Raw genomic sequence first — 22711 nt, 5'->3', positions numbered from 1 at the left:
GTCAGTGCCATGATACGAAATGTACCGAGTCAGAGGATGAGCTTAAATTCATGACGAAAATAAGTGGCTGAACCGTAAATATGTGGTCCTTCTTTTCGAGAGATCCCGCCAAAGATTTTTCATACGAGATCGGCGAGCCAGTTCCTGGTCTGGACGAAAAAAGCATTTGGACGTTGCACAGGGCCAAGAAAAAGGTACCATAACCTGACGCGGTAAAAAAAGAAAATCTTAGAAAAATATGTCACTTTTTAGGTATTCACTCGTACCTCACGCCGTCTGTTTGTCAATTTTATTCTTACTATCCGAAATGTTTTTTCACAGGGTTCTGCAGGCGGTGAAGATGTCTCGGTGTTTGTGTTTGAGTGCAAGACTGGCAATGAACATCTTTTGAATATAGCTCGTTCGGCAGTGAAGAGATTAAAAACACTCAGACATCCGAGTATACTTGCATATCTTGATAGTTTCGAGGTACAACGATAATGGTATATCGCATTAAAAGCATGAGTACATAGCGACATGATATATTCTTTATAATTCCAGACAAATAAAGTAATTTATTTAGCAACCGAACGCGTAGAAACTTTGTACAGTCGATTGACAAGGAAATCTGATAACGATGATGAATCTAAGAAGGAATTATATTTTTCTTGGGGAATATTCCAGATCACTGTATGTGTAAGAAGTAATATATCATTTTGTAGCACATTACTATATGTATGTACATTTTAATTTTCTAGAGAGCGTTGAATTTTCTAAATAATGATGGTAACCTACGGCATAACAATGTTAATTTGTGGACTGTGTTTGTTAATGAGGAAAGTGGAGAATGGAAACTTGGTGGTGTCGAATACATGACAGCGGTAGACGCTGTTTATAATACATTGCCATCAACATTTGAAGTATATTATCCTCTCGATATTAAGGAAAATGTAATGCCAGCCACCAAATGGTAAAAAAGATTTGTGATAGGAGTAAAAGAATTTCATATCCCTATTTAGTTAACCATTATTGTCTAGAATTCTTTTCGTTATTAACTAAAAAATACACGCATGTGCATTGCAAAATAAGATAAGAAAGATAAACCAACCATATTTCTGTTCGTAGCAACGATTCATTTAATACGTAAAATATTAACAATGTAATTTTCTCATTTGGTGAATAATAGAAAATAGTTACTTTATTCCTAAAATTACACTACAATACTAGCTTTTCTATATGTAAACATTTAGGTTTATTGTTAACACTAAGAAATTGATAAATAAAAAAACAGCTCAGTTGACATGTGGGGACTTGGATGCCTGGTCTGGGAAACATATAATGGTCCATTAACTTCAAATTCGCAGCTTAAAATTACCGATAAGGTACGTATTCTGTTTTTTCTGCGAGATAAATATTTATTTTGAACTTTTGGTAACGATATCACTTCTTTTTAGATTCCAAAACAATTGCAAGTGATATATCGTGAATTGACCAGTAGCAACGCAGAAGGAAGACCAAATCCTGCCGACGTAATAGCACGTTGCCGCAGTAATGGAGGATTTTTTAAAACCGAATTAGTAGACGCACTTTTATTCTTAGAGGAAATCCAAATGAAAGAAAGAGGAGAAAAAGGACGATTTTTTGCGCAACTTGCTGGCCAGTTAGAATCGTTCCCAGATGGTGTTGGCAGGTATAAGATTTTACCGCAATTACTGGCTGCTTTCGAATTTGGCGACGCCGGTAGTGCAGTATTACCTCCTTTATTACAACTTGGCTGCCAACTCCCTGATGCCGAATATCAACGGAGAGTTGTACCATGCGTTGTGAAATTGTTTGCATCCAACGATAGAGCAACAAGATTAAGATTGTTGCAACAGCTGGACCGATTTGTTGATCATTTGCAACCAGCAACAGTTAATGAAGCTATCTTTCCACAGGTAATATAAATATTTTTTCTTTTCTCTTTTTTGTTACGCAAAAACGAAAAAAGATTCAAGATATTTTGATATTACAGGTAGCCAAAGGTTTTTTAGATACAAACGCTGCAATTAGGGAGCAAACGATAAAATCTGTCGTACACTTAGCACCAAAATTAGATTACAACAATCTTAATGTGGAAACATTGAGGTACTTTGCTAAACTTCAGTCAAAAGATGAACACGGTGGCATACGTACTAATACCACAGTTTGTTTAGGAAAGATTGCTCAACATCTTCATCCTCAGATTAGACAGAAAGTAATTTTTCAATTCAAACAAGCGAAGTGTAGTCCTGTCTAATAATAAAGATTACAAATATATAACGTTATCGTAGGTATTAATTGGAGCATTTATTCGAGGTACACGAGATCCATTTCCACCGGCTAGAGCAGCGAGTATTTTAGCATTAGCTGCAACGCAACAATACTTTCTACTACAGGAAGTTGCAAATCGTATTTTACCAGCTCTGTGCCCGCTCACTACAGACATGGACAAAGGAGTAAGAGATAACGCGTTCCGAACTATTCGCGGATTTTTATCGAAACTCGAAAGAGTATCAGAAGATCCTGGATTGCGCGAATCTATGGGTACTGAAACGATTCGAAGAATCTATCCACAAGGAAGTAATCAACGTAATTAATATGAACGATACGATTTCAGAGGCTGACGTAAATACAGCTACACCAAGTCTTAGCAATGCAGCCGCAACATGGGCTGGTTGGGCTGTGACGGCTGTTACTGCTAAATTTTATCGCAGCCAGTCAGATACACCAAAATCATCAAATTCACATAATGTATCTAGAATTTTATTAAACAAACCTGCCTCTTTAGGTACTTAATTCGCATATATATTTTTATTCTACTACTGTGAAACAGTTTTTATATAAATGTATGATAAAATTACAGAGCAAGCTAGCAGTTCACAAAGCAGTGCTAGTACAACTGCCACAACAAGTAGCGCTACAAGTATGACCTCGTTAGACCATGATCATGAACATGATTTACAAAATGCTACAAACGCAAATTCAGATTGTGATTGGGATTGGGATGCTGACAATTGGGGTGATATGGAACAGCAATCTTCTAATACGCCAGGGCATGGACCAAGTAATATTTCACCTTCTCCTCATTCTCCTAAACCTAATGATCAGTGGACGAGTCTTGAAGAGGAACCAGTTTGTATTATTTGAAACTTCAGACACTAGTGTATCAGCACGCTACATAAAATAAAGAAAAAATTGAAATATTACTTTTAGGAGGAAGAAGCAGCACAAAATGTCGAAGATAAAAATGAATCTTCTGACGTGGGTTGGGAGGATTCAGAATTTCAACCTCTAGAAGATTTTCAACCTTTGGAACATACACAGCCAGGTATGTCTGTGTTTCCACAACTACCACTTATAACTTTCGTTAATATGACCAATTAATTTGTACTTAATTCCTTTATATAAGAAAACGTTGAAAGTACTAATACAATTACTGGAAATAATAAATTGGAAGAAGCCAGGAGAAAACGTGAAGAGCGTAAACTAGCCAGGCAAAGACAAATGGAAGCAAAAAGAGCGATAAAATTACGAAACAACGTCGCTGTTAAAAAACTCTAATGATTTAACGACTGCATTCATGTATTTAACAAAAGGAAGAAATTAAAAAAATGATGAATGTGAAATAAGTATTTTTTTCTATTGTGATTAATTGGTATCTGTCGAAAATCAATTTTGAATTGTCTTTTTTTTAACATTGTTTATTGCATTACTATATATTCTTATAAAATATTATACGTACATTCCGTTAAATACAATTACATATTAATAATTTTTTAACCTGTACATCCCAAGTTATATTTATTGATTCAGGTTGCGACAGTTCATCGATTAAAAAGTTTTAAAACGGATTAATAATTACTCTCTTTTTCAAACGCTTGACATAAATATGATAGGAATTTCTGTTTAAAATTGATAAACTAAATTTGTGTAACGATTTAAATCGTAAATTTTTTTAAAACAGTTTTACATATCGGTTCTCTCCTATTGTCATAAATGAGACTGTTCTGCAATAGCAGGAAATCTCATGTTAAGATAATTGGCATTATTAGGCTCGCGTTTGAAACCCAAGCTTTCATAAAATGGTATTAGGCGATCTTTGCAATCTAGTGTTAACTTGTAACATCCTAAATAACGTGATAATTCTAATATAATTTTGACTGCCAGCTTCCCTAGATGTTTACCACGGTACTCAGAGTTTACTACTACATCTTCTAAACGACCTCTCTGTAACAAAGTTTTTGCTCTTATCGATAAAGGTTCTACTATATACTATATAAAAAAATTTCAAAAATGAAGAGAAAAAACGTACCACCGCACAATTGTGAATAAATTTTTGCTCTACAATTAAAGTTGCGGTTGCTACTAGTTTTTCATCATTTACATCCTCTATTATAATGACATAATAGTTACCAGCATTTTTCATCATATGGAAACGACCTATGTGTGTACAAATGAAATTAAACTTTTACAATCATCTTTAGAGATAAATTCTTTGAATTTCAGAAAACTTACTAAGAAATTGTTCTCTACTGACATTTCCAACTTCAGTCAGTTGAGCCAAAAGTTGAAGGAAACCTTTTAAATAAATACTATGGATAGTTAATGAACTGCATATAGTTAGCAACGATAATTATTTTACAATCTTTGTTTTACCTCTGTCATAATCCTCTGATTTTAAAGGCCTAATTGATAAACCATCGGTCTGTGGCAAGGACAGTTGTTTCAACACGTTCGGGTTAAACAAGTCGGTTTCCGGATCCTCAAGACATTTTTCCTGTCAATGTCCGACAAACAAACAATAATTAATCAACAATTAACGTACTAACTTTGAAACATTATAAATTTGAAAAAAAAGAAGTCCTAAATTTAGTGACATATTGTTTTTCATCAAGCCAACATTACGCATTAAATACAGACATAAATGAAATTCTTTGAATTCAATTCAATAAGGTTCAAAAGTAACACAACCTCTATGGAACTCATGGCAAGTACACACGCTATTTCAGATTATTTAGTGAATCACGTTCGATAGATATATGTATATTTTTATCTTCCGCGCTTTTGCTCAGGCCAGAACGTATGGGGACGTTTGCGAATATTCTGTTTGATCTTACTGTAACCATAAGGTTACGCTTCCACGTAGCTACCTTGAAACATTGGTATACTTTTCATATTTTATCCCAAGGATTAAGTCTGATTAAGTCCCGACTAAGTCTATTAAAAATTCACTTTCTTTATGATCGCGTGTCACACCGTGATAAAACTGATCTATAGTACGTGAAATGTATCTTGATTAACAAGATATACGGGTTTCATTTACGTAAACTCGTATTTGATTTTCATCAAAGATATCATCGATCGTTTTTAATATTTTCTATACATTGACGTCGGTAATTGACTTTCGTTTTGGGGTTTATTTCTCGTCGTTGAAATGTCACTTTAAATTTTCGCAGAGTTTCTAACATTTCAGCGAATTTCTTTGGTTTCTTTTTCTCATCCTTGAGATTTAATTGGTCCGACTCTTGACCAATGAGATTCGAAATCTTGGACTCCGATTGTAGACAACCGCGATATTTATCGATATATTTTACTAGGGCCTAGTTATGTAACATTGTTCTGCGGCCGTTGGCAATAATAATAGACTCGTTTTGTCAATCAATTAAGATCGTGTCTTAAATCGGCAAAAGGTAAGTGAAATACGTTACGTTTCATTTTGATGTTACATTTATAAACGTTTAACGAATGAAATCATGTAAAAGACTAAATCATGTAAAGACTATATTCGATATACTGATTATGCAAAAGAAACTTTTTTTTCACGTGATAAATGTATGTAATATTATTCTCATGGAACTGTATTTTTGTGATATTTTACGTAAAAAAAAAGAAAGAAAAATAAATTCCATTTAATTGTAATTTTACACGGATCACTTTTCATTAACCAATGTATTTGAATTTACAAGATCTTTGAAGAAACAGAAATATTATTTTTAATATAAAAAAAATTTCTTATCATGTAGTTTCAGTAATTAATCATTATCACTTTACAAATTAAAAATCTTATATACTCTTACATGTAGCTCTGGAGTATTTCAGGTATTGAAATGCAAATGCAGACACTAGCTACAAACAATAAAAAATCAACATTTAATTGATTTTAGCCATGGCTGGAGAACAAATGAAATACCCATATTCGTTGGGTGCAAAAATTAGACGATTTCCATTTCATCATTTTTTCTTTGTATCCAAACACGGTTGGATACTTCGATATTGGGCAATTAGCATATTAGTTTGTACACCTATATTCTATAAATTCCAAAAAGCAAGTAAGTACAATGACTTTGAGAACTTCACTTGAAATTGCTTATATATTTATGTTTATAGACACAGTATCAGTTACTGATGCTTTTTTTTTTATTTCATTGCAGCTCACAATCCAGGAAACGTGGAACAATGGAAAAAAATCCACGAGAAACAATTCTCTGGAGAAATGCATCATTAAACTGTATTTAAAAATATTGTAGTCTATTGCGAAAGAAAAAAAAAAAATATATATATATGTATGTGTATAAATAGTTTCAAATTGTCTATATAAATCTATTTCAAAAGTTTATTACCAAATTAATTGTATAAAACATACATGATTACAAAGAACTGCTTCTTCTACTGTACAATGTGGAGATTAATAATAATTTGTACCGTAAATTTCAAGTGGAGCATGTCTAAAATTTATAACTCTTTAAAAATAGACTAATTTTTGCAAAAAAAAAAAGAGAAAGCAAAAGAGAAAATAAGTACTATAAATATACTAAAGTACTATAACAATTTGACAAGAGTTAAAACAAAAATATTTAAATAATAAAATTTTTCCAATAATTCTATGCATTATATAACAATGCATTTGAATCCAAATAAAATCTACTTTATAAGTAATTATGTAGCAACTGTATTTGTATCAATGCGCGATTATTTTTTTCATATTTATAGTAGAAAAATTCTTGATTTCTATTATGTATATATTAATTCTTAAATCATCAGTCATGTTATGCGTCATCGCACTTCGTATTGTATACAGACATATAAAAGGCAGGTAGTGTGTAACATTTTACATGAATTTGCCAAATCAAGTTTTTCAATGTTTAGGATATATTTAAGTAATTCTCAAAATTTTCTTATCATAAAAATATACGAAATGTAATCGAACGAATAATATTAAAATATTAAATAATTATTAATATAGTAAAAACTTGCCTGATAACAAAAAGTTCATTTATGATAATACTAATTCAAAAAACTACTTGTACTGGCTCAAGCATATGAAAATTGTTCACGTGCTTGTTCACTTGCTTATAAAATTCACTACATTAACTTTAACGGTAAATTTCTACAAACGATATGCGAGAGCAAGAATGCATAAAATTCTACAAATAATACTGTTTTTTTTTATTATAGCAAGCGTAAGAAAAGGGGATATTTGACAATTACAAAGAAAATACTTTAAACACTTTTAAGCTTGCGTTTTATCATTTCTTTCAATGGATGAACTTCATAAAATTCTATGCGATATTTTCTAATATTTAGTAAACGGAGTCTCTTTTTCTTTTTTAATAATATATACTTTACAGAATTTCTTTTGTTGAATCATGAATCTGTACACAAATTTAGTATCAACATCTGTGTACAAATTTAGTATCAAGGTACATATAATTTACGTATCAGGAGTAAAAATTGATATCAATAAATATAACAGCTTAAAGAAAGTACTTTATCTCTATCTTGATTTTTGAATATTTTCTGTGTCTTCATCATCGCTAATTGAAAGACCATTCTCTTCGAGTTTCGGTTTCTTTGCATCCGGAGATCGTAGTAATTCTTCATGTGTCATCAATCCTAATTCTTTGCATCGTTTCTCGTAGTACTTCAACAACCTGATACCTGCTCTGTATACGTAACTATTTTTAAAAAGACATAGCCTAACTTTCAAAATCTGTACTATTTTAAATGTTCGGAAGCCAAAGATTTTGATCCTGAATTGTTCTAAATTTTATCATAATAATTTCTGTCAATTCTATTGAAGTAGTAAGTATATAGTAGAAAGTAGTAAGTATATATCTTATAATGATTTCAAGATATATATTTAGATCATTGTAATATTTAGTTTAATAACAGGAAATATAATTTATTTATTTATTCATAATATTGTGCTTCTGTAATATTTAGTTATTGTACATTTTGTTGACTGAATGATTAAATGTTTATTAATTACAAATGCATGCTACTCAATCCCATTTCTATCTTTTAGTGTTAAAGATACAAATTAGATTTAATAATATAAATAAACGTGCATAAATAATATAATGTGAAAATGTTAGCAGATATAAAGTTAATGTTTAAACACTTGCAGTATGAACATAGCATATTAATCAGTAATATTAGTTTATCTCGCAATCTCTGGCGTCCGAACTAACGTATAAAAATATTGATATTATTTATACTCACTTGTAGACAGAACTGTGTTCTTCATTATAAGCTTGACAATTTTTAAATACTAAATGACAATCGCTGAAGAAATGTTCCAGTGTTTCGTATTCGCTATTATTAAGTTTATATTTAATTGTACCAAAATCCATAGGATTGGAAATAATATCATGATAATCTGGCACTTCGTCTTTTGTAACAGGTGATAGAAAAGGCCACGAATCTCTGTGATGTCTAATATCTGAAAGCAATTCTTGCAGTCTTCCCATACACCCTTTGATTGTTCCCTTATCTTCTTCTTGTTCAATTTCAGCAGCTCTTTTAGCTGCTCTCCTAGTTTGTCTTGGTTCAGTATCTTCTGACGTGCTGCTGTCTGTATATCAAAATATATTTACATGCAATTAAATGTTAATATTAATGTCAGGATCTGAACATTTTCTTGAAATAATTAATGCAAAATTGAAAAAAATTATTGGATCAAAGAAAGTATAAGTATAGTTAAAGGAAAAAACAATTATAATATAAACTTTTAACGTTTGCTTTTACAGAAGCGTAAGAAATTACCTGCACATATATGCGACAAAGTTAATTTATCCTAATTTAATAATAACGAACAAATGTATAAAGCAATATGTCATGTGATTATTATATCAAATATTATCATTATTATTATTATCATATTTGTAAAAAAAAAGTCTGTACTCATACTACGTAAAAGAGAATAGTTACAATACAGACCGTCCCAGTCTGTAGATTCTGTAGTGAGGAGGCTCTTGGCAAAGCCATGGATGCGAGAGCGTGCTGCTGCAGCGCACAGTCTCTCCTTGTCCCTTTCCCTTTCACGCCCCCTCACTAACAACATAATTAGAACTAAGAAACTGCTTTATTACATTAGTATTTAAATTAAAATTTACTAAAATGTTAACGCGAAATAATTATGAATAAAATATTATGAAGTAGCGCAATACTTTCAAAGTTTGTCATAGCATTTCCTTGCCATTGAATTTGAAAGTGTGTTATAATATTTACCGTATTTCATATTTGCTCGTCTGTCTTTCCTATCCTTGCATTCTGAACAAATCCATCTTCCTCGAGGTGGTCTTGTTATAGGAGGTTCTAAACATTCTACGTGATAAAAGCTTGAACAAATATCGCAACTGATTAATTTTCCACCGCTTTTGCACATGGAGCAAACATTTATTTGTTGATTACTTCTGGAACATATGTTAATTATTGAAGCATTTTTTTGCTTAATACCTAATAATATCTATCATAATAATTTACAGAGACATCAAATATTTTTTAAAATAATAATACGTACATATCATCATCACTATCTTCTTCTAATTCTTTATCATCTGACTCTTCTTCTTCCTCGCTTTCAAGAACACGTTTTGTACGATTATGTCGAGTTTCTTTGGTTAATATTACGTCTTCTTCGAATTCATCTTCAAATTTTGTTCTCTTTTTAATTTTTTCTTTTGGTTTAGTCGATGGCTTACATGTCTTGCAATACCAATCTCCATCCGGCACACTCTATAAATAAATATTTAATATTATGTATAGTAACACAATGAAAGTTAAGAAAAAGGGATTTAAAAAAAAAATTTACAGTTAGTTTTGGTTGTAAACAATACAAATGGTGGCCTTTGTTGCATCCGTCACACAGTAACATTTTATCGCCGTCTCGTCGCCGTCTGCATACTCGACACTGAGCATTTAATACACTTCTACTCCATGCAACACTATTTTCTAGAGTACTCAAGTGTAGAAACAATTGAGACCAACTTGTCGATGCCATGAGCGATTGTTCCCATTTTTCCCTAGTATCTTCGCCGGATTTTTTATCTTTCTCACTAACGCCTAACGGTTTCTGTAAGTACTTTTGCTCAATAGCTTGGGACAACTGTAAAATAGCGCAAGCCATTTGCTTAATGGTCAACTGTTGTTTAAAATCTGGAACTATTTCATTTTCACTTGGTGGACCTAAATATTTTCCCGAGTCTTTGTAGGTTTTCATATTAATACTTCCAACTTCCGAATCTGGAGTTCCAGGCCTACTGTGTTTAGTTTCACTCTTAACTTTGTCTAACGACGCATCAGAAAGAATATCTGTTTCAACTTCATTTGTACCATACGTTAATTTATCGCATTGTTTATCATATTTCCTTTTGTTTATCATATCCCTCCATATTTCACGATCGTTAACTTTCAAACTTCCAAGACCCCCTCCTTTCACTCTATCTTCAAAATCTAAGATATAATCTCTTAGAGTTAATTCTAAAACGACATCGACTGGCACTTCTGGAGGGAAATTTAAGTTGGCATTTTCATATCTGTTCTTCTTTGAGATTTTGTTAGGATGCACTTTGATAGGTTCTGAAAACTGTACCGAAAATTCACTTAACAAAAGTGATTTTAAAAGAATCAAAAAATACTGTAAATATAACACTTACGACTTCAGGATTAAGTTTATGCCTAGGACATTCCTCAATCACAGACATTATGCTTGTCATTTCTTGTGTAATATTATTTCTGAGTTCACCCTCTCTAATTCCTCGTTTATTTAAACCATTTACTAAAACCTCTATGTCTTCCTGTTTCCCATAGAAACTCCATTTCAATTCTGATCTCTTACAATGTACAGGACATTCTTTATCCCCTGTACAAGCCATTAAATTTTTTCTAATGTCACATAATTCTTGTTTGAATTCTTTTCGGGATATATCTTTCCTTGGAGATTTAAGGACGTTTTTGTCAGAGAACGAAACTTTCTTAGGAGACTTTTTTGCTTTCTTGAAACTATTCTCTTTATCGCTAAACTCATCTTCAAATTTATTTTTTAAGTATGCATGCATAGCTTCTGTATCTAATAATTCCGGTTGATAAGGTGTACCATCAGGAAGACAGTTACCAGACCACCATTCATCGTTCTCCACGAATATTCCTATAAGAAAAACCATGGAATTTATATGAATCTACATTTTCCATCCATTAAAATTACCTGGTATTGATAAAAATCTCCAGTATCTACGATGAGCTCTATCTGAACCTAAATAAACCATCATTTTGTCATCTCTAGATGCTTCCTGAAGTTCTTTTAATTTATTTTCATATTCTTCTTTCTTTTTCTCCTCTTCACAACTGCCGCGTGTAATCTTCTTTGGTGCTTTACTTTCGCCTTCTTTCTCCCGTTCTCTCATTTTTTCTTTTTCTTCTTTCTCTTTCCGTTGTTCAGCTATTAAGAAAGATCTCAATTCCTTCTTTGCTTGGTGAAGTTTTTCGCGTCGTTCTTCTATCACGTCTCGTATTGAAGCAAAAGTGAGCAACTGGTTTATCAAGCACGTGGCTACTTTTAACTTCTCATCTAACTCAAATTCGTGAACATTACGATGACCTAACAGTCTTAAGATATATGCCTCGTTTATCCTCATTAACAGTGCGGGATCATCTTGATTTGTATAACCACCTATAAAGAATATACTATTTATTAATCGTTCAATTTAGCATAATTGTATGTAAATACTAAATGTATAAATACCTCTTTGCGAATATCTCCACTTTGTAGCAACGTCGCCAATTCGTCCTCCGGAACATAACAAATGTTGTCTTAAAATTTCACTTAAAGTTACATGATCTAACGTCAATTCAGATAATTTGCAACCTTGGTGTATCTGACTCCAACTAGATACCATAGTAGAAAGTTTTACAGCTTTTGTCATTGATATCACTCCTTCATTCGTGCTAACATCGCTCGTTATATCAGATGCCTGAGCATGAATTTCATCCTCTTCATCTGTTTGATATTTAAAAATGTTTGCTAACAGCAACTGTAGAAGATCACTCCAGGGTCCAGATGTATCTTTCACTAATAATGCCTTTTCCAACAGATCTAAAGTAAAACCATTTGGAAAATATGCACTAACTTCCAGTTCTTCGTTAAAAAATTCTAAAAACTCGAGAATCATTACACTATCGCCAAATTTTTCATTGGGTATGCTACTTTTGAACGGCGTAGCCTCTGGAATAGGAGAAAGATCTTCACATTCAAGATCTTCTCTTGGCTTGTTCCATTGTCTTATATATGCAGCTAGAGCTGCTGATTTTTGTTTCTCTTCTTTTTTACGCTCATTTTTCAATACTCTTTCTTCCTTGCGTTTCGCTTTTTCTTCAAGAGCCTTCGCTTTAAGCTGTTCTTTAAATTTTCCATTTGTTCTATTGAAAAGTTTTATAATTTTAATATATCTCTAGTTATTAGATACTACAATGGTTACGGTTAGATACTATTCTTGATTCAATAAACATTGTTTTACCTTGGTTTTCGAAACTTTTTTATGTCCACACCTTCTTGATTCACTTTTTTCAATGGATCAGGCTTCTCCACTAGCTTCTGTTTTGATACATTCGTAGTAAGAAATTTATCTATTGATTCTTGTTTGTGTTTAATAGGCTTTTTAATGCGTGATGTAAAATCCGGAGGTGGACCAGCGAATATAGTATCAAAACGTACTTTATTAATGCCATATTTCTGTAAAACGCTATCCTAGAAATGCATAAAATATTTTGTTCATCAATGTACCTATCCATAATATTTCCACGTTATTTCTGATAACTTTAGTACTAACTTTAATAACCCATATTCCACTTTCATTCTGTTCACATAACTGACGTAGAAAAATTTTATTACGCTCTTTGCTGTAATGCTGTTTTCTTCTTCTCACTTGCGCCGCTTCCACTATCATAAGTTGGCTAACATCAGAATCGCCCGAGTCTAACTGTTCCACTTCATAACGAAATAATTTTGCTGGTGGATGATACTGCTGTTCTTGCGGACTTCTATGCAATAAACTTACATTATGATACGAGCGCATTCTCATACATATATAACGTAAATAGATCTCTACCTGCTGTTCTCTTTATTGTACAATTTAATTTGCTGCTCAGAAGGTGCAATAACTTGCAGAACATGGCAATCGCACCAAGAATCTTCTGTGAAACTCGCTTCTACCATTTCACCTACAAAATAACGATCTCTCGCAAACTGATACACATCCTCTATCATTTCTTTGAAGGACGATCTGTTTGTTTTACTGGCAAGGTATAATATAGGTATACGCAGCTGCAATACAAAATATACATAATCAATGAATTTGAAATTTTAATACGTAACGTCGCAAAACTGTGATCAAATTTCGTCACCTCCATGGGAAATTCTTTAAGGCTTCTTTTAGCATTTTCTTCGCATTGTAAAGCCTCCTCGAAGGTCATGTTAGTTCTGCCAGTTATGCTGCATGACCATATGAGCGAGTTGCATAAAATAATTCTCTCACAAAATTCACTGCAATCATACAATACAACGGTATAAATTCAATATTATTAATATTGCAGAAAAGAAAATAATCATTTGAGAAATCCAAACTTAAACGCATAACAAGCTAATGAATTTTACGTTCATGCAACGTTTGACAGATGTATAATATCGTGTATCTGTACACAATGTAGATACTTTGTTATTTTTTAGCAACAGTTAGTGTATTTTTCAACGTCATCCGTTCGATGTAAAGCAAACGGTTGTACGGTGACAAAAAATTAACCAAGCGCACGAGCGTGTAGTATTTATCGAAAACGATGAGAAACAATGAGGATAATGTCAAAGAAATACGAGACACGCCGGGCTGAGAAATCGCAACGACGTAACAAGATAACGAGTTTCAAGGTTGTCCTAGCCTGTCATGGTCTTACTTGTAGTCCTTGAAGATTTCATTGGTAACCTCGCAGTGGAAAACCTCGTCATCGTCTTTGAAATCTGACGAGACGTGAAGACGTTGGAACGGCTGTTTGCGAAGAAGCGGCATGTCAACACGCTCCGGGTGTACCGCCGCGCCGATGAACGTCCTGGTTCGCGTTCCTGGCGAATTGCAAATCAATCTTGCTTGTTGGGGACAGTGGATACACTCCTTTCCGGAACACTGCCAAACACATGCAACGCACGCTATCCTCTGCGAACGCGTACGACGTCTCGATTGCTTTTCGATACTGGCCAGTCGGCTCGTCGTTGACTCACTCGTCGTCACCGAACTCACCGAACTCGTTCACCGTGAGCACGAAACTTCTAACATTGTCTCGCGAAACATTTCGAATCTCATGACAAAGCACGATTTAACGGTGCTCGTGGAAGCGCGCATTCACATCTGGCATCTCGATGCCGGAAGCCAGCGAGAAGAAACAATGTGGCCAACACGCGGTTGTCGTTTAAAACGCGGGAAACAAACGACGATCGCGCAACAATGTTAAATTTCATTCGAAATTTTTAACTCAACGAATTCCTTCTCTTTCAATGTTAATGCAATTTGTGTAATTGTTACACGAGCGCTCGCGATATTATCGATGGAAGATATTTATCACGGAACGCGTGAGATATGAATGTAACGTATTAATTTTTTTGAAATTGGTAACTGGCATCCGGTCTAAATATACACGAGCGTAACAAATTTTGGCGGGAAATATTCGCAATTCGGTCAAGGCAAAATAATCGAAATCAATTCCTATATGTTTATAGGTGCCAATATATATTTTGTGAAATATAAAATAATACAAAATGTTTCTGTCTAATATTAATATTACATAGTAATGATCAATTTTAATATTACAAAATTATGTACAATATTAGATATACTATGTACAATTGTTTTGTTTTCTTCCTTATGTAACTGTATGTGTAAAGTATACACAAATAAACAACTAATTCATGTTTCTATTGCAAAACATTATTCCAGCCATTCTCTAATGTATTGGCACTTTGTAGGTGTAACATCACCAATATCATGGCAATGTTTTCTTACCTATATGATTAATATCTTTATTATTATTAAATCAGAAATAAGTATATGTGAAGAAAGAATAATGAAATAGCTTACAGGACAGACACCACAAGTAGATTTAATTAATCCAGGTGAATCTAGCAGAGGTTCTATTGCTCTGTACAAAATGCTTCCATCACTTGAAAGAGTACGTTCTACTTTTCCATCGTAAACTAAGGTGTTTAATATCATCTCTAGATCTTCAACGGATAGCTTCACCTACAAGTCCATATTTTTCTTTTGTTTTTAATATCTACAGATACAAGATAAAGAAAAAAATTGTAATAGTTGCACGAACCTTACTTATTCCTAGATCAGAGATAAATTTCCATACTTCTTTAGATGAGGCAAATGTAACGTTTCTGGCCATGATCGGCCCGCCCCTACAAGAATTCATTTGCTCTCGTTTTTTTTCCAAGAACCTGTAACATTGCTGATTGAGAACGTCAACAAATTCTGCCTCAAAATCTTGATCCTGATACCAAGCGCCGCCAGTTACGGATGTGTCTGGCTCCAAATTGTACAACATGTACACCTTTTTCTTACTCGCCGCAACAGATTTAACAGCTTTGATAAATTTCTTGATCTCCAGGCTTTTCAAAATTTTACTCAACTGGGTGGGCATTAAATTAGACTTGAATCTTATGTCGCGAATCCATATTCCCTTATTCCCTGCTTCTTCAATGATGGAATACACGATCTTCTCCTCGTTGTCTGCACCCTTAGCTATCTTCGCCTTGGAAGGATCTTTCAAACGATACAACAAGGAGCCGCTCTGCTTGAATAAATCAAAATGACCTTGAGATAAAAGTTTATTTATAATTTGAGCTCTTTCTTTAACTGGCAATTCTGGCATTTCGATGATTAAGTCTTTGTCAGTTATTCCCTTTGGTCTTGCTTGCGCTAATGCGAGTATTCTGGAAATTTAAATGTTTTGTTCCAAATATATTGTGTAATAACATGATTATATTATATGCATGAGTAATAGTTATAATCTAACCTATTGACCATGGTACGTGGTAAATGTCATTAATTTTTAGTAAAACGAAGTGAAAACTTACTTTTGTTCGATTATTTCGAAGGGATTCGTGTCCGTGTTAGTTGCATCTTGTTCCTTCGAAGTGCCAGCTTCTATTTCCATCGTGCTCTCATAAGATTAGAAATACGATTCGTTTGATTATTCTCAGTATTTGCTAGGTTATGTTTCCATGCTTTCAGTAACTTACCCGTAGCAATAAAATTACATCAACTGTATCGTTGCTTACAGAATATGGAAAATTCCCCAAATAAATCGGATATTGAAAATTCTTCGAATATTGCCGCTAAAGACTGGGATCGAATTATTAATAATGCTAAAGTGGTAAAGTCTGTTCAATGTAAAATTACAGATGTAAATCGAATTAATGTAAAATTCCAACAATGTAAAATTATAGAATAGAATAATAATTTTTTTATCTATTCCAAATTTCTACGATTTTAAATACTATTAAATATTATTATTTTCTTAAGAGAGGTTTCAGGAGAGGAATAGATGATGGGACAGATCTTGTTTATCAAGAAAGTTTTGATAATGGATACAAAGAAGGTTTTCAGACAGCTTTTATTCTAGGAAAGTTTAAAAGTTTGTTAAATTCCACACCGGGAGACGTCGAATACCCGCAAAATATAAAAGAAATTCTTGATAAAACGAGAAAAGGCGTGTGTTATATGTGTGCAACAAAACTTGAGGATATGAGCGAGACAAACCAAAAGAGTTTCGACCAAATTTTTGATGAACAAAGATCATACTCCGTACAAGTTCTTCAAATGTTGTACGAGTATTTCCAACCATATGTAAAGCAATTAAACATCAGCGAGTCGGATATATTAAAAATGCAAGATGTTCCAGATTTAAATAATTAATTTACAAATCAAGACAAACTTCTTGTATATTTTTATTAGCATGTATATTTTTATGCTTTAATTGTAAACAAAGAATGTCAAGTGTAATATTCTTATAAATATAATCCTTCGGGAGATCCTTCCTTCTTTCGATATAAAACGCTTTCTTTAGATTTCTTGAAATCATCGCTAGTAACTTTCATACGACGTTCGCGTAACGCCATTAGACCAGCTTCAGTACATATAGCCTATAAGACAAAAATATTCTTTCTTCATTCTTTTCCATTTCTTTTCCTATTTAAATGCCATTTATACAATGTCTTACCTTTATATCTGCACCTGAAAGATCATCTTTAGCCATAATTAATTCCGCTAAATTTACATCAGGTGCTAAAGTCATCCTACTGGTGTGAATACTGAATATTCTTCTTTTCGTTTTTTCATCAGGCAACGGGAACTCTATTTTCCTATCGATACGGCCTGGTCTGATCAGTGCTGGGTCTAACGTTTCGATTCTATTTGTAGCCATAACAACTTTAACATCTCCGCGGCTATCAAAACCTAAACAAATAGAGATACTTTATTACTAGAATACATATACATATTTTAGTTTAAAATGCTTTCCGTACCATCAAGTTGATTGAGGAGTTCCAACATAGTCCTTTGAATTTCACGCTCCCCACCGCTGTTGCTGTCATACCGTTTTGTACCAACAGCATCTATTTCATCTATAAACACAATAGAAGGAGCATGTTCTTCCGCAACCCTAAATAACTCCCTAACAAGTTTAGGACCATCCCCTAAATACTTCTGTATAAGCTCAGAGCCAACAACTCTCAGAAAGGTTGCAGAAGTTTGATTAGCAACAGCTTTTGCCAACAACGTCTTCCCAGTTCCTGGAGGACCATAAAGTATGACTCCTTTCGGAGGTTTGATGCCCATCTCTTCATAATATTCTGGATGTGTTAAAGGTAATTCTACAGACTCTTTGATTTCCTGGATTTGTGTATCAAGTCCTAAACAATCGGATATGTTTGTAGATGTATAACATTACGTGAAAATTTCTAATAACGATATAATAAATATTTCGTACCACCAATGTCTGCATAAGTTTCTTGCGGCGCTTTTTCTAGTTTCATGACTGTGACCATAGGATCCGTATCGTCACCTAGAACTCCAACAACAGCATGAACTTTATGATTTAATAGAACGGAACATCCCGGTTCCAATTGATCTTTATCCACAAATGACAAGATTGATACATAATGCTCAGAGCCAACAGATGTAGAAACTATGGCATGATTATCATCAATTATTTCTTCCAATGTTCCCACAGACATTGGAGTGCCTCGCAAATCATCAACCTTCGATCTTTCTTCCTCGTTCTTCTCCTCCTGTGGTTTCAGCCTCTCTTGATTTCTAATGAATTCCTCCTCCATTAACAGGTAGTCTTTTATACGTTCCAACTTCAGAAGCTTTAGTCTACAGCGTGTGTGAGGTGTAACCTGCGGTAACTTTAAAGCAGCATCCGGCCCTTTTGTACGCCGTTTCTTTTTACCCACTCTTGTCGGAATAGGTGGTTCGTACTTCTTCTTCTTGTCTTTATCATCTTTTTTGTCACCTCCTGTACCACCAGCACCAGATTGATTTTGTCCCTGTTTACAAAAAGAAAAAAGAAAATATTAAAATAATTCTAATTTTGAAACGCACAACACTTTTAATAATGTAATGAAAAAAAAAAAAGAAAATGGAAGCACAAGTTCCAATTTGAGTGTGAAATTCATCACAAAGTAAGTCACTAATTGAAATAACCTAAAATGTCAAACGGTAAGATATACATTTGTTTCGAAAGGAAATGATAACTTTCAACAATGGTTGTTCAATTGGAAATTTTGTTAGATCAAGTGAAATTTGAAGCTTAGCAAGTTGCTTAATTTACGAATAATTAAGAAAATTTCAAGAGGATACCATTTTGCATTCACTGTTTGATCACGAATCGAAACGGCGAAGTCATCCCCATTACAACAGCTGAATCGATTACGATTTCGATATCTCTCTCGTAGTACGTATATCGAAATAATTCGATATATTTTGAAAGTACAGAAATTGCTGGCGTATCTAACGTACAAGATGAAAATTGATAATGAGAGGTATTTTTATTATTGAAATTATTCCAACTATGCGTGAGTTGTATTATTGAAATTTTTCAGCAGCAACAATAACATCAAATAATAAACTGAAATATCATGTTTTTTTTATTTACGAATAGTTTACACGATTCGTGTATTCGACAATAATCACCATAAAATTGCAAAAGTGACTCTATATGAAAAAAGTGAAAAATATCTTTTGTTCAACTTCACGTGTTCAGACGATGTGTTTCTCTCTCAAAGAAACACCACACACGCATCACGTATGTATAAGCCTTTGTGATGATATAATTTAACAATATCGACAACATGTAGATTCGTGAAATTTTATTTTAATACTTCGATACACTTATCTTTGCAATAAAGTATCTTTCTCTAGCCTTTCAGTTATCGCTTCTTTTCGTAACATCCCGTTCAAAGCCGTTAAAATCAGAGTAAGAAGAGTTAAAAACAATAAAACGATTGCTCCAAACGACCGTGTTAAAAACGAGACGGTCGTGTGTATAATTTTTACAAAAGAAGGGCATTGAATAATAATGTAAAACGTTTAAAAGAAATATAATCAAATTCTATCGAGGCCAATTAGTAGAGCATAAGCCTTATTGCATTGCATGTACGTACGCTTCTTTGAAGCAACAGGTTCTACATTATGTGCAGCACTTAATTTGCTTCAATTTCTTTCAATTATTACAGAATCCATCTCATGATTGAACCGCAAAAAATACTAACAAAAAAAGAAACAAGAATTTTCTTTTCAGACAAAGTTCTATTTGATGTTTAAAAAACGTTACGATGCAAGAATTGTTGTATATCGTACGTTGTTTGTGTTATCGGTACATTAAGACGCGAACTAATCGAAATAATACTTGGTTAGTAACATAGAGCCTTCCAAGTAGAGATGTCTCTTATTCGTGCAATATTTTTTTTCTTTTCTTACTTTCGTTTTTATCACAATGGTTAGTAAGTGTTTGAGAATATGTTTTCCGAGGCAAAAAGCCTCGACGAACAGAATATAATACAACATGTACAAAATGCTCTGAACATGATGTAAGGCGTGATTGAAGCGACTCGATAAAAATATTTACGAGGCTTAAATGCCAGCTAAAATAATTCTCGGATCTTCCACGGCGTCTTTGATCTTTCTCAAGAACAGCACAGCCTCGCGTCCGTCGATCAATCGATGATCGTACGTTAAGGCGACATACATCATTGGACGAATTTTAATCTGAAAATTATAAAAGAGATTATACGAAAACTATTTGAATATCAGTTTGTTTCGATATTTTCGACGATTTACCTCGCCCTTCACTGCAACAGGCCTGTCGAACACTCCATGCATTCCGAGAATTGCACTTTGCGGTGGATTGATAATAGGCGTTCCCAACAGAGAGCCAAATACACCACCGTTACTTATTGTGAATGTACCACCATCCATATCTTCGACGGATATCTTGCCTTTCCTCGCTTTGTCAGTTATAGCTGCCATAGCGATTTCAATTTCGGCGTAATTCTTGTTTTCTACGCTACGAAGAACTGGCACCACGAGACCCTTTGGTGTTGCAACTGCTACACTAATGTCAACATAGTCTCTGTAAACTATGTCAGTGCCATCTATCACAGCATTTACTACTGGTTGGTCTTTCAGAGCGTAAGCACTCGCTGCAATAAACGGACTCATAAATCCTAGCTTCAAACCATACTTCTTTGTAAAATTTTCCTGCTGCATTTTGCGAAACTCCATGATGCGACTGTAAAAGAATGAGACGAAAAAAAGAGAAGAGAAAGTTAGTAATCAACAAAAGAGAATCAACAGAAGAGACGAAAAAAAGGAAGAATTTAACAATGACAGTTATGATAAACGTATAACAACCTCATGTCAATTTCATTAAACGTAGTTAACATAGCGTTCGTATTTTGAGCGTCTTTTAATCGTTCTGCGATGCGTATTCGCATTCTGTTCATTTTCACTCGTTGTTCTGTTCTAGTACCAATGATTTCACGTGTGTAGTCAGCAGGAGGCAGTTGCACCTTTGCACCTTCCAATGACTAAAAATTTCCATTTATTTTTATGAATAACAAAGAATTTATAACAGGAAGGAAAGAATATTTACTTATGTTCGCATGATTATTATACGCACTTGAGCATGTTTAATCGCTGCAACAGGCATAGATGCTGCAGGTGCTTGTGGAGGTGTAGGTTTAGCTGCTGGTGGAGGTATAGTTGTAGAAGGTGGTGCTGATGGTGGAGGTGGTGGTGGTGGTGGAGGAGATGGAGGAGATGGTGCTGATGGCAGTGGTGGTGCTGCACTAGGTGCAGGAGGACTTGGAGCCTTCTCAGCTGGTTTTTCAGCTGGTGGTGCTCCAACTGCACCAATGTCAATAGTACATAGTTTCTGTCCTGGCTTTACTGTTTCACCATCTTTGACAAATATCTCTTTTATTACACCAGGACCTGGTGCTGGTACAGGAACTGAAGTCTGTAAAAGGATGATGGTAAACTTGCAGATTATGAAATATACCTATGATTTTTAAATTCATTTATGTATTTATTTATACCTTATCTGTTTCAATTTCACACAAGACATCATCTTCCTTAACTTGATCACCAACTTTCTTCTCCCATCTGACGTCTCCTTCGCTTACGCTTTCTGCAAATGCTGGCACTACAACTTCCTTTATTTCCCCTATTACATACAAACGTGCATTATGCGAAAAATTTACGTGTTTAGCAACGTTGAACGTGCAATTCTTTTTCTTGACTTACATAATGAAGACGTCGAATGAATATGTCTCGCCTGGTCTATCCAACAGTGGAATTTCTTATATTTTGTACATCTGGATGCAAATTAAGAGTACATGTTAAAATTTGCTTGTTAAACAGGTTAATGATTTACATTACAGTTCATCCTAAACAAGCAGTATTATGAAGCAGTACTATAAACTAAGAAATATTTATACTTCAAGGTTACTTTATCATTTTAATATAATTCTCCAACTTACAATCGTGAGTTCTTGTTGACCACATGTTGGGTGTGGATAAATAGAATGTGCCCTACAAAAATGATTTGATACAATTAATAGTTTATGTTCATGGTAATCCCCAACGTTGATATGCCTCTCTATAAAGATAATATTTTTAGATTTCCAACATAGCTCACCAATTTTTTTTTATTATTCCATTTCTATTTAGTAGTCTTACCTTGACTGTATAAAGATCTCACAACCTGGAACAAATATATCAATACATGTACATTGTATACACACACACACACATATATATATATATATATATATATATATATATATATATATATATATATATATATATATATATATATA

At 33.6% G+C, this 22711-nt stretch overlaps 8 protein-coding genes across 17 annotated transcripts in view; 3 read left to right on the top strand and 5 right to left on the bottom strand.

Moving 5' to 3' along the window:
* Positions 1-52: 52 nt before the first annotated feature.
* LOC122529640 (N-terminal kinase-like protein) lies at positions 53-3629 on the top strand. The gene is made up of 12 exons (XM_043655949.1): positions 53-194; positions 322-468; positions 541-669; positions 738-949; positions 1271-1361; positions 1434-1916; positions 1994-2215; positions 2292-2544; positions 2618-2788; positions 2864-3132; positions 3214-3328; positions 3410-3629. The coding sequence occupies exons 1-12, from the start codon at positions 81-83 to the stop codon at positions 3559-3561; spliced, it is 2358 nt and encodes a 785-aa protein (XP_043511884.1). The 5' UTR covers positions 53-80; the 3' UTR covers positions 3562-3629.
* Positions 3630-3866: 237 nt separating this feature from the next.
* On the bottom strand, positions 3867-5420 carry LOC122529654 (probable glucosamine 6-phosphate N-acetyltransferase). 2 transcript variants are annotated; one of them, XM_043655970.1, is made up of 5 exons: positions 4972-5420; positions 4657-4777; positions 4516-4578; positions 4313-4440; positions 3867-4227 (listed from the first exon to the last, which is right to left on the bottom strand). In XM_043655970.1, exons 1-5 carry the CDS (start codon positions 4984-4986, stop codon positions 3991-3993), a joined length of 564 nt encoding a protein of 187 aa, XP_043511905.1. In that variant the 5' UTR covers positions 4987-5420; the 3' UTR covers positions 3867-3990. The 2 variants fall into 2 exon arrangements, with proteins under 2 accessions (XP_043511905.1, XP_043511906.1); XM_043655971.1 differs by having other exon boundaries at positions 5118-5420.
* A 133-nt stretch (positions 5421-5553) lies between these two features.
* LOC122529656 lies at positions 5554-6586 on the top strand. Its single transcript, XM_043655975.1, has 3 exons — positions 5554-5690; positions 6165-6329; positions 6432-6586. Exons 2-3 carry the CDS (start codon positions 6167-6169, stop codon positions 6503-6505), a joined length of 237 nt encoding a protein of 78 aa, XP_043511910.1. The 5' UTR covers positions 5554-5690; positions 6165-6166; the 3' UTR covers positions 6506-6586.
* A 1007-nt stretch (positions 6587-7593) lies between these two features.
* Positions 7594-14709, bottom strand: LOC122529636 (bromodomain adjacent to zinc finger domain protein 1A). Of its 7 annotated transcripts, none has more exons than XM_043655934.1 (14): positions 14224-14709; positions 13681-13819; positions 13386-13600; positions 13107-13317; positions 12795-13024; positions 12023-12696; positions 11486-11950; positions 10938-11428; positions 10094-10867; positions 9803-10017; positions 9511-9695; positions 9220-9333; positions 8503-8854; positions 7594-7955 (listed from the first exon to the last, which is right to left on the bottom strand). In XM_043655934.1, exons 1-14 carry the CDS (start codon positions 14334-14336, stop codon positions 7775-7777), a joined length of 4359 nt encoding a protein of 1452 aa, XP_043511869.1. In that variant the 5' UTR covers positions 14337-14709; the 3' UTR covers positions 7594-7774. The 7 variants fall into 7 exon arrangements, with proteins under 7 accessions (XP_043511869.1, XP_043511873.1, XP_043511870.1 ...); XM_043655938.1 differs by having other exon boundaries at positions 7594-7943; XM_043655935.1 differs by having other exon boundaries at positions 9511-9692.
* A 474-nt stretch (positions 14710-15183) lies between these two features.
* On the bottom strand, positions 15184-16656 carry LOC122529650 (probable DNA-directed RNA polymerase III subunit RPC6). The gene is made up of 4 exons (XM_043655966.1): positions 16403-16656; positions 15640-16258; positions 15399-15560; positions 15184-15323 (listed from the first exon to the last, which is right to left on the bottom strand). The coding sequence occupies exons 1-4, from the start codon at positions 16480-16482 to the stop codon at positions 15249-15251; spliced, it is 936 nt and encodes a 311-aa protein (XP_043511901.1). The 5' UTR covers positions 16483-16656; the 3' UTR covers positions 15184-15248.
* On the top strand, positions 16252-17261 carry LOC122529655. 2 transcript variants are annotated; one of them, XM_043655972.1, is made up of 3 exons: positions 16252-16353; positions 16609-16701; positions 16851-17261. In XM_043655972.1, exons 1-3 carry the CDS (start codon positions 16351-16353, stop codon positions 17241-17243), a joined length of 489 nt encoding a protein of 162 aa, XP_043511907.1. In that variant the 5' UTR covers positions 16252-16350; the 3' UTR covers positions 17244-17261. The 2 variants fall into 2 exon arrangements, with proteins under 2 accessions (XP_043511907.1, XP_043511908.1); XM_043655973.1 differs by having other exon boundaries at positions 16336-16360.
* LOC122529646 (26S proteasome regulatory subunit 4) lies at positions 17260-19344 on the bottom strand. Its single transcript, XM_043655958.1, has 5 exons — positions 19191-19344; positions 18316-18877; positions 17852-18238; positions 17548-17783; positions 17260-17470 (listed from the first exon to the last, which is right to left on the bottom strand). The coding sequence occupies exons 1-5, from the start codon at positions 19191-19193 to the stop codon at positions 17336-17338; spliced, it is 1323 nt and encodes a 440-aa protein (XP_043511893.1). The 5' UTR covers positions 19194-19344; the 3' UTR covers positions 17260-17335.
* A 340-nt stretch (positions 19345-19684) lies between these two features.
* Positions 19685-22711, bottom strand: part of LOC122529644 (dihydrolipoyllysine-residue succinyltransferase component of 2-oxoglutarate dehydrogenase complex, mitochondrial) — a 4111-nt gene continuing 1084 nt past the window's right edge. Inside the window, exons 2-10 of one of the 2 annotated variants that reach the window (XM_043655955.1) lie at positions 22572-22596; positions 22373-22424; positions 22137-22207; positions 21929-22056; positions 21667-21849; positions 21511-21636; positions 21243-21418; positions 20670-21120; positions 19685-20597 (exon numbers count right to left, since the gene is read on the bottom strand). In XM_043655955.1, coding sequence (XP_043511890.1) covers positions 20463-20597; positions 20670-21120; positions 21243-21418; positions 21511-21636; positions 21667-21849; positions 21929-22056; positions 22137-22207; positions 22373-22424; positions 22572-22596 — 1347 coding nt within the window. In that variant the 3' untranslated portion in view covers positions 19685-20462. Of the gene's footprint in view, positions 20598-20669; positions 21121-21242; positions 21419-21510; positions 21850-21928; positions 22057-22136; positions 22208-22372; positions 22425-22571; positions 22597-22711 lie in introns of both variants that reach the window. The other variant, XM_043655954.1, reaches the window with a different exon arrangement.

This window comes from Frieseomelitta varia, unplaced genomic scaffold, assembly GCF_011392965.1.
Source record: "Frieseomelitta varia isolate USP_RPSP 00005682 unplaced genomic scaffold, Fvar_1.2 scaffold_3, whole genome shotgun sequence".
Classification (NCBI taxonomy): Eukaryota; Metazoa; Arthropoda; class Insecta; order Hymenoptera; family Apidae; genus Frieseomelitta; species Frieseomelitta varia.
The sequence above is the reverse complement of the archived record's forward strand: the minus strand, read 5'-3'. Positions and strand labels throughout refer to the sequence as shown.

Excerpts from the sequence above, each read along its gene's own strand:
- LOC122529636 (XM_043655934.1), bottom strand. The coding sequence starts at position 14,336 with ATGCCGCTTCTTCGCAAACAGCCGTTCCAACGTCTTCACGTCTCGTCA. Across the intron at positions 13,318-13,385 it reads TACAATAAAGAGAACAGCAG|AAGTCCGCAAGAACAGCAGT; the intron begins GTAGAGATCTAT and ends TTTATTGCATAG. Across the intron at positions 9,696-9,802 it reads GAAGATAGTGATGATGATAT|AAGTAATCAACAAATAAATG; the intron begins GTACGTATTATT and ends CATATGTTCCAG.
- LOC122529654 (XM_043655970.1), bottom strand. Across the intron at positions 4,579-4,656 it reads ATCAGAGGATTATGACAGAG|GTTTCCTTCAACTTTTGGCT; the intron begins GTAAAACAAAGA and ends TTTATTTAAAAG. Across the intron at positions 4,441-4,515 it reads CAGTAGAGAACAATTTCTTA|GTCGTTTCCATATGATGAAA; the intron begins GTAAGTTTTCTG and ends GTACACACATAG.
- LOC122529656 (XM_043655975.1), top strand. The coding sequence starts at position 6,167 with ATGGCTGGAGAACAAATGAAATACCCATATTCGTTGGGTGCAAAAATT. Across the intron at positions 6,330-6,431 it reads CTATAAATTCCAAAAAGCAA|CTCACAATCCAGGAAACGTG; the intron begins GTAAGTACAATG and ends ATTTCATTGCAG.
- LOC122529646 (XM_043655958.1), bottom strand. Across the intron at positions 18,239-18,315 it reads AACTTATGCAGACATTGGTG|GACTTGATACACAAATCCAG; the intron begins GTACGAAATATT and ends CCGATTGTTTAG. Across the intron at positions 17,471-17,547 it reads TTTCAGGTGCAGATATAAAG|GCTATATGTACTGAAGCTGG; the intron begins GTAAGACATTGT and ends TTTGTCTTATAG.
- LOC122529655 (XM_043655972.1), top strand. Across the intron at positions 16,702-16,850 it reads TTATTAATAATGCTAAAGTG|AGAGGTTTCAGGAGAGGAAT; the intron begins GTAAAGTCTGTT and ends TATTTTCTTAAG.
- LOC122529650 (XM_043655966.1), bottom strand. The coding sequence starts at position 16,482 with ATGGAAATAGAAGCTGGCACTTCGAAGGAACAAGATGCAACTAACACG. Across the intron at positions 16,259-16,402 it reads TTCGAAATAATCGAACAAAA|AATACTCGCATTAGCGCAAG; the intron begins GTAAGTTTTCAC and ends TTAAATTTCCAG. Across the intron at positions 15,324-15,398 it reads CTACTTGTGGTGTCTGTCCT|GTAAGAAAACATTGCCATGA; the intron begins GTAAGCTATTTC and ends TTAATCATATAG.
- LOC122529640 (XM_043655949.1), top strand. The coding sequence starts at position 81 with ATGTGGTCCTTCTTTTCGAGAGATCCCGCCAAAGATTTTTCATACGAG. Across the intron at positions 195-321 it reads TGCACAGGGCCAAGAAAAAG|GGTTCTGCAGGCGGTGAAGA; the intron begins GTACCATAACCT and ends GTTTTTTCACAG. Across the intron at positions 2,545-2,617 it reads TGGATTGCGCGAATCTATGG|AGGCTGACGTAAATACAGCT; the intron begins GTACTGAAACGA and ends ATACGATTTCAG.